The 9,537-nt window shown below is 37.2% G+C and overlaps 1 protein-coding gene across 1 annotated transcript; it reads right to left on the bottom strand.

Annotated features, from left to right (window-relative positions):
- Positions 1 to 512: 512 nt before the first annotated feature.
- LOC136024973 (purine nucleoside phosphorylase-like) lies at positions 513 to 8,903 on the bottom strand. The gene has a single exon (XM_065700577.1). The coding sequence runs from the start codon at positions 8,826 to 8,828 to the stop codon at positions 7,707 to 7,709; it is 1,122 nt and encodes a 373-aa protein (XP_065556649.1). The 5' UTR covers positions 8,829 to 8,903; the 3' UTR covers positions 513 to 7,706.
- Between the last annotated feature and the right edge of the window lie 634 nt (positions 8,904 to 9,537).

Here is a 9,537-nt window from a genome sequence, read left to right as displayed (position 1 = left end):
TCCGAAAGCATAAACCATGATGTCGTGTGTGTCGTGTGTGTCGTGTGTGTCTCTGTGTCGTGTGTGTGTGTGTGTGTGTGTGTGTGTGTGTGTGTGTGTGTGTGTGTGTGTGTGTGTGTGTGTGTGTGTGTGTGTGTGTGTGTGTGTGTGTGTGTGTGTGTGTGTGTGTGTGTGTGTGTGTGTGTGTGTGTGTGTGTGTGTGTGTGTGTGTGTGTGTGTGTGTGTGTGTGTGTGTGTGTGTGTGTGTGTGTGTGTGTGTGTGTGTGTGTGTGTGTGTGTGTGTGTGTGTGTGTGTGTGTGTGTGTGTGTGTGTGTGTGTGTGTGTGTGTGTGTGTGTGTGTGTGTGTGTGTGTGTGTGTGTGTGTGTGTGTGTGTGTGTGTGTGTGTGTGTGTGTGTGTGTGTGTGTGTGTGTGTGTGTGTGTGTGTGTGTGTGTGTGTGTGTGTGTGTGTGTGTGTGTGTGTGTGTGTGTGTGTGTGTGTGTGTGTGTGTGTGTGTGTGTGTGTGCTCCTAACTGATAGTTCATTACCATAAAATGTTTGAAAGAATAATCATTACGTTTGGGCAATTTGCGAAAAAATTACAAACTATTCAATAGACACAGTATCAAACTCAAGAAAGAAACATTAAAATTTATGTTAGGAAATTGACACTGCTAAACATTTGCATGTAACTATAATCACACTTTGTTTAGAATTCAGAAATATCTCTGCTGAGCAGCGTTTCTTCTATTAATTCTGTTAATACAGCAGTTCTATTAATGTTATTATAAAATTGTATTAATCAGGGTCTTATTTAGCTGTAAAAAGGGATGGAACTTGGTTAATTATTTGGAATGCGCTCAATCTGTATTCAGATACAATTAGCTTAGGCTCAGTGGAAAAACTACACTGTTCGAATATTTTAATTAAATGTTTAACATATAGAGTTGGTATTTTGGCCATGTTAGATATTTTATATAATGCATCATCCTGCGTAGCCTGCTTTCCATAATTTTTTGTCATAGTGTCCATAATTTTTTTTTTTTCTAAAGTGTTATACTTTGGTATATTTCATTGGGATTAACCATACTTCACTTCTTGGGTGTTTTCCGAATAAATTAACTAGTACCAAAGGGGCTTTAATTAAGTGTTTCAAAACAAAATTAAAACTGTAAAAACAGGAGAACTTAGAGTACGGTTCTGTCAGTAGAAATAAGTCACCTAAAAATAAAGGAACGATGATTTATTTTATTTATTGTTTTAATTATAAATTGGAAATGTATGATGTTTGTAAAGCTTATACAGCCTATTTGTTTCCCTAAACTTTCGACCTCACCGCTAATCCATACAAATGTTATTTACTACCTCTCAAGAAACAGACACTGTAATTACCTCAATAGCAAATTTCAAACTCCAGTCATCGTCTATGACAGACAATTGTTTTCAAATCAAATTTAGATTACAGGGTGTTGGATAGAATCAGTTTGAAATGCTGTGATCAAATCCTGTGTAATTTTAAAATAAGTTTTTGCGTCATTTCAATGATGCATTGTCAAATTTCAGAAATTGGAATGTAATAGCGGTTTTAAGACGATTAGTAGTGACAATGACTAAAAAATAGGCGGGTATCTGAATTGATTGCGCCTTCAATCAAATTTGACAAGAAGTAAATGTCTTAACCATAAGAAGTGTGTCCTCACTCTCTCTTCTAGAAGGTTAGGGTCTTGAGTTGATGCTAACGGGGTTGCATCGGTCGCAGCGTCAGTTGCAACCTAGTAAAAAAAACAAACTCTAACCTATGGTGATCGAAAATTTAAAAGAGGATTTGAAAATCTTTATTAAAGCGGTAAATCTATATAAACATAGTTATTTATCTTATGCTGCGGTAATTCAACGGCCATTAAGCGACAAAAATTAAAATATAAACGAAATCTAAAAGTAACTGTTATAAGCTATTATTAATTACATTTGTTTACTTTGTTGGTTTTTTTTTAACGAGGATGGTTCCTTTAGGCCTTTGAGACTAACAAAAATATTTGTCATCAACATTATGCTTTTTTAGGCTCTTCCTGAAAATGGGAAGGCTAAAGGTAAAGAAGATGGCACTGAACCTTATAATCCCTTCTGCCGGTGCTGATCTCCGTTTCATGACCCTTCAGCAATGAACTGCAATGGGAAGGGTGAGGCAAGATATTCTGTGCTTTCGCACAACCTTCCTGTTTACCTTGCCCAGGTTTCACTCACTACCCATTTAGAGCTTGGTGGTCTCTGGCTGAACTTACAGAATCACGTTACTGAAACCAATTCCACGCCAAATAGCTAGTGACCCCAAGACTCGAACCGGTCCCATATTTACCAATAAGCTCACTAGGTCGGGCCTAGGGGCGTAGAATGCCAGACCCAGGAGACACAATGAACTATTGCTGAGTGATTTTTTTTCTTAACGCTAACAGGACCGATGTGATTTACCGTCAAAGTGCCAGGGAGATTCCGTAGCCGCGCAACCTCTTCACAGAAAAGAGATTATAAAATAAAACAAGGATTCCGAGGCCACTTAAAGCCTGTCAGATGTCTCTCAAGTATGGCAACTGAGAGTTCGGTATCTCCTTTCTCTTTCATTCTTTTAGCTCAGCATTTGCTTTCTGTTCATTGCTTCCACTATCCGTGAATTTTCAACGTTTTTCCGAAAATCTTGCAAAAATTGAACGACAAAAACGGTGGGGCCTAGAAGTATCAAGGCTTTAATCTGGCCTTGCTGGACCCCCTGTTTTCACGGACAAAGTATTTCAAGTCTAGCTTGCTAAACATTCGGCAAGGACGTCTTAAAGTGAGAACGAGGATAAAAAACATCTCACCATTTTGAAAATCAAATGAGATAGCAGGAAAAGCAGCAGACTAAGGGACGCGGCAGCTTCTTCAAGATGACCATGTATGAAACTGAGTTTCACAGAAAAGTCACTTAGCATATTTTAAACCGTTACCGTTTTGGTTTTTTGGCTTGTTACGGAATGACTGTGTGCATACATCTGACCAGTTTAGAGTTTTTAGTGCAACCTTGCTTATGCTTTTCTGCAATAATTGATTTTCTTAGCTGTTTCATATTTTTTTTCACATTCATAGTTTACTGGATTCATTAACCAATTTAATATCTTGGTTTTCTCTTCTTAAGTGAGTCCAAATCGTTCTGTGCATTAGAAGTTCTAAGAAAACAGCATCTGAGGTCAGAAGGCCTTGATTTCCAGTGTTATTAAAAATACATTGATAGGAGAGGCAGATACAGTTAATTACAAAAACGCCTTAAATTTTCTAAGTAGAAATTTTGTCAAAAAACTTTACTGCTAATAACTAGCTCCATTTGAGCCAGCTGGATTTTTCATAGGATTTTCTGATTGGCTGAAAAATTCTACAAAACATTTTGATTAACTTAAATTGCCATTAGGGAAACCTTGGTTTCAGTAAAATTTCTTTGTGAACTGGTCATAATTAAACCAGGAAAGACAAGTTAGCGAGTAAAAAAACTACGGTTCCTGTAAAAAAATATTAATATTTCTGTACGCATGAATTTTTTTTATAGTACATTTGCTTGAAGTCCTTGAGTATTATAAAAGGTGCCAGGACATATTAAGGCAATATCCAGTGAAGGCAGGGGTGTGTGTGTGTTAGCAGGTTTGAACCCCCCCCCCCGCCCCGAAGTACTTGTGAGACTAGCAAAAACGTAATGAAAATACATAAAACACACTTATTGATGTGTTTTCCATATTTTTTGTAACCCTCCCTCTCCCAAAAAAGAATCTTGGATACCGCTTTGCTCGCAGAGAATTAGTGTCTATGTGTTGTACTGTTTTTTGTTTTCTGTTTTTCAAAAGAAAGTCATTCAGCTTTCATGGCAAAAAACTATAAATGAACTTTGAAGAATCATCTTCTCTAAAAGTTCTTTTTAAGACATTATATTAGTGAAAGCTGTATACAAGGCCCTCTCCCCCAAAAACAATGTTTGATCGACCAGGGGGATTAGTCCCTCCCCCCAAACACAATGTTTGATCGACTCTCAAAAGTGTTAGAAAAATGAACATAAACAAATTTTGCATGCGGTTTTTGAAGATTTTTCTAACTACCCCCCCCCCAAAAAAAAAAAAAATCTTGGATACGGCCTTGGCTGTATATACAGGTTATTTGCGTATTCCGTCAGTTTGACCACCGAACACTACTCTTAATTATACCTTCTACTTTTCAAACATTCTGTTGTACTCAAGCGCCTGTAATTCCATTAGTAGAAACACTGCTTTGACTTAATAATTTCAATCTGAATCCAACTTCAAATTCCAGATTAATTAAAAAGTGATAATCCACTTAGTACAGCTCCAATTGTAAGCTTTTACTGTGATGTCTTTTCAAAGTTGCTCTAAATTATTCAGGAGTAATCAAACTCAAATGGTGCCATATGCTCAAGTTAATCCAGCCAATTACCTAAGTTCAATTGCTGGAACACCCTTCCCTTTAGGAGTTACAATGATCTTGAATAATTAATGGAGTCAAGAAGGGGTGAAGCATAGAATCTGCAGAATGGACATCAACGTGTTCAATTAGATAAATATGTTACGGCTAAGATGAATTACAATCGGGAGAAAAGGCAATCGTTTTATGGAAGTTTCCTGTCTGGTTAGAGTAAAACTAAAAAAAAAATTGGAAAAATTTCTCTTCATTTTTTCAAAGGAGATTTTAAAGGCTTATGAATATTATCAAACTCTTTGGGGTGATTGCTTGATAGTTTTTAGAGGTTCTTCTATTTCAAATGGCTTTTTTGGGCTAAATAACCTATTCTTAGCTATGTTGCTTATTAGAGGTTGCCTTATAATACTGGCAGGAATGCATTTAGGTTATTTTTTACTGACCATATATCAAACAGTAAGCTATAACCAAAAATATGGTTCAATCCCCCTTCTACGGCTATAATCAAAGATAGGCTAAGGCTGCTTGGCCATGTCTTACATATGAAAAATGACATAGTCGATTTTACTTGTTGTTCATCCACCATTGACCAAATGGAAAGCAGATCGTCCCCGAATTGGTGAAAGAGGTTATAAGGAAGGTTGAAAATGGAAAATTCAAGGAGGAGGTAAAGAAAAAGGCTTTGAATAGACAAGGATAGATAAGGAGTGTTTGTTGTTGGCTTGGTGCTACAATGAATTCTTAGTAGTCCAAGGTCAATCGATAAGTAAAGAGCAACCCTTTTCGATAGAAACCAGAATTATAAGAACCAGAATTTTGATAACAATACATGTATCAAAATACTTTGTTGGTAATTATCGGTTATATAACAGACACTGTAAAATTTCGACACAAGAAACTGGTCAAGTAACTTCTTCATACTGTAAAATTTAAGCTATACAATCTGCCCTCGAATCTCTTTAGACTCTTAAAAACTGAACTAGAACTTTCAATTGTGTTGCGAGAGCAACACTTTGGGTTTGTCGTGTTTTTTTTTTTTTTTTTTTTTTTTTCCTAGCACCCCGATTTCAGCTTATTCCTAGAAAGTGGTAAACGTCTGACATCTGCGGTTTTTACGGAAAGTGTGGACCTTAGGCCGGATTGATGAATATGACTTTACATTTTGGAAAGCTTCGTAGAACTCTTGCCTGGGGCCAAAAAGGATGGTTTTTGCTTGTCCTTGAGCCAGAGCCTATAGTGTGTGAAGTGAAGAGGAGTTGTATAGCCTATGTCAGAGAGGACAATCTGAAGTTATGCAGCCAAGCTTTCGTTTCATCAAACCATGTTTCTGCTTTCGAGTGGAAAGCTCCGTTCTAGCAGGCAAGCAGGCAGGCACCAGTTTCAAATTGAAGATGGACTAAAATCTATAAGTGATAAATATATGCGACAGTTACCCTGCCCCACAGCCAATATATCTTCTTTGAGTGATAAATAGAAAAATTTAGAGAAGCATAAAAGCGGCATTTTCCCACGGGTCCGAAAGTGCTGCCGTGATTTCGGCTGAGTTTATCATTCGGTTTTTCGCACTTGGGATTGCGGTAGAGAAATGTTATCAGATGTGCCTCTTAAACTTTAAAAGTTCTCTCATTACTAAAGAAATTAGAGTTTATCCTTTGCTCCTTTCTAAGTGATGACGTTAGAAAGTTGGCCTAAGGCAAAAAAGTCAACTTTTGAACTAAGGCAGATAGATTTTTTTTCGACGGCTGTCGATAGCTTTTGATGAGCTGATTAAAGTATATGTCATCCATTTTTTTGTACAAAAATTCCTTCATGAGATATACCAGTTTGAAAGTTTAAAGGGGTTGACAACTTCAGTAGTAAGGTACACACTGAAACCAAAAATAGGCCGATACCAATTGTGAGACATATAGGGGAGTTGTAAGCAACAGTCGGCTGTTAGCTCATAATCATCTTCGGCAATGAGGGGTTCGCAACTCTTACTAGTTGGTGTACCTATTTTTTGTTTCCGTTGTATTTGATGGTAAGACCAATTTGATTCCAGTGGTAAGACATGTAGGGGACTTGTAAGTAATAATCGGCTGTTAGGCTACAATCATCTTCAGCGATGAGGGGTTTGCAACTTTTGCTAGTTGCAATGAGGGGTTTGCAACTTTTGCGAGTTGGTGTACCTATTATTTGTTTCCGGTGTATTTGACTCTTAAAAAAATCCGATTTCTCTTGACTCTAAAAAAAATGCACTAGAGCTTTCAATTTTCACTCAAACAAGCCCTTTCTGAAATTTATTCGAGCATCCCTTCCATAAGAGCCATATATACCCCCGGGGTGTAAGTTTTAAGGTCTGCCCCCGGGCCCTAGGGGGTCCTATCAACACCGAAGTTTTTGTCATCCAACCTTTGAACTATTTTTGACAGCATGGATGTCTTAAAAATTTATCTGATGCATTTGGGGGAAAAGGACGTGGGGAGGGGGTTAGTTTTCCTCTGATCACTTTTGACAAAAAAAGCCACTAGAATTTCCGATTTTTAATCGAATGAGCCCCCGACGAAGTTTATATGGCCATTCCTTCCATATGAAATGCCTCTGGGGAAAAAACTAATAATAATAAAGCATTCGAGCATTAATACAGAGTAAACCTTATGTGTGATTGTATTTCAAAACAGTAGTTTTGGGTCTGAGCTCAAGAACATTAAGACTATGCTCAACGGTTTATTCAGTTGAAATCCGAATTCCCTTAGGCTTTTAAATTTAATTTTACCGACCGATTCAAGCTATATTACATTTTTGGTGCTAAGCAGCTACATACCAGAAAAATACATTAAAGCAATTTTTGCTATGTACGAGAATAATACTGCCTCGGTTAAGGTAGGAAATGAGGTTAGTAACTGGTTTTGTATTAAATCAGGAATTAAGCAGGGTTGAGTTCTTTCCCCCTTTATACGTATCATTTTGATGGACTTCGTCTTAAGGAGCACAGAAAAGGCAATTGGAGACCACAGAATCAAATGGGGAGGAAAAACGCTCCTGGACTTAGATTATTCTGATGATTTAAGCATATTAGATGAAAGTGTGAGCAAAATGAATGAAATTTTAGAGGTTTTGCGAGTTCAGGGTGCTAGAATAGGCTTGAAAATTAATATGAAGAAGACTAAGTCACTAAGGCTATGAATAAGACGAAAAGGTGACGTTGGATAACGAGAAGATTGATCAGGTTGGCAGCTTTACTTAACTTGGTAGTATTATTAGTAAAGACGGTAGGAGCCAATAAGATTTGTATATCTTATTTACCCAATAACAATTTCCAATAAGATTTGTCATTTTCCAAAGGCAGTGATTGCAAATCATTGTATATTTGAAGTACCATTCTCTCCACAAAAACCTTCAAGTCAGACTTCCTACTTGCACAGGCTGCAACAACTTCTGCATGATTAGGTGAATTTTCAGAATCAGTGTCCATCACACATTTATTTGAAATAAGGCTGAAAGCAAAAACTAACATGCCACAATGGCGAGCTACAACCACTTCTGGTACAGTGGACATTCCAACAGCGTTAATATTTAATGTATTTAGTAGCATTCGGCATTCAGCCGGTGTCTCATATACTGGCCCACCGTTCATGCAATAAACACCTTCGTGAATGTTGTCCTTCAAGCCAATTTCTTCACCAATTTTTAGTGCATATTCACGATATTTTTTATTGTACGCACCTTGCATTGAGGGGAATCGAGTGCCAAATCTATTATCATTCGAACCCACCAATGGAGACCTTCCAGCTAACCCTGGCATGCTTATATGATCTTTTATTATCATTATGTCACCAACTCTATGATCAGACATTAAACTACCAGCAGCATTGCTAATGATTAAACTCTTAACTCCCATTAAGTGCAAGACTCGGACTGGTAAAGCACACTTCCAAGTTGGGTATCCTTCATATGGATGAAATCTACCTTGCATACACACAACTGGAACATTTTTAAGCAGCCCAATGACCATTTGGCCCTTATGCCCTACAACGGTTGAAACAGGGAAATGGGGTATATCTTCGTAATGAATGGTGGTTCTATTTTCTAATAAGTTTCCAAGTTCACTCAACCCAGAGCCACAAATAATTCCAATTTGGCACCTGTACATCGTTTTAGATAACAAAAAATCAGCAATAGCTTTGATCTCATCATAATTAAGAGGGGATTCTTCACCAACAGGAGTTTTTTTATCACCTTGAATCGCTACTATTTCCCGGTCATTCCCATGAACTTCACCATTGCTGCTGAGGGATTCTGAAGACGAGCAACTTGTTTCACTGTCAGTCGAATGACTCCTTTCACATCCATTCCAATTACAGCCTTTATTGTTGCTGCTGTCACTGCTGCTGTCACAAAATCTGTCACTTTTTGTCATCTTAGTCCATATCCTATCAATGAAGTCTGCACCACACTTTGCAAGAAAACCTACAATTACACCAATAAAAAATTTATCTTCAGTCATTGGAAGAACAGTATTATTGTTAGGATTGTGTCGATATCGGTATGACATAAGAAAATTATTAGATATCTTAAAAAAATATACCAGAGCTTTTTCTTCATTTTAATCAGTAAACTCTCATCAAAGCTAGGGAAGAATTTTTTTGTATTACAATGATAATGAAATATCAAACTAATATACTTTAAACCACATATCTGGCCATTGTAAATCCGACTACACAAATGTTTTGTCGGTATTTCAGTTTCAAACTTAAACCTTTGGCAAACCACATCCCATAATAACTAAATCTATCAGACGTCTCATTAAATTCCTCAGTCAAATGCCGAGATTGTAATTTTGTTACACACAATTTGAACTTTGGTCCAATTTTTAGTGTGTGTGTTTAATCTAGCTTTTACTCTGTTTTGTCCCTGACATTGGTCCGGAACTGGTCCTCAAATATTTAGCTCTCTGTTTTGTTTTGCTGTCATAGTTAAAACACCCTGCTGCTTTTACGCGGCTGCAACCTAGTTAAGAACGAACCACGGCTATTGGCAACCATTGGCAACATTAAAGCATTTCTGAAAAAAACTGTCAAGTGAGAAAAGAGTGTCATTTTAAATTGATTCAGATATGGTAACCGTGA

This window comes from Artemia franciscana, chromosome 3 (genome assembly GCF_032884065.1).
Source record: "Artemia franciscana chromosome 3, ASM3288406v1, whole genome shotgun sequence".
Lineage (NCBI taxonomy): Eukaryota > Metazoa > Arthropoda > Branchiopoda > Anostraca > Artemiidae > Artemia > Artemia franciscana.
Note: the sequence above shows the minus strand (reverse complement) of the source record. Positions and strands in the feature narration are given on the sequence as shown.

What these genes read in the sequence shown, in the direction of transcription:
- LOC136024973 (XM_065700577.1), bottom strand. Translation starts at nt 8,828, where the DNA reads ATGACAAAAAGTGACAGATTTTGTGACAGCAGCAGTGACAGCAGCAAC.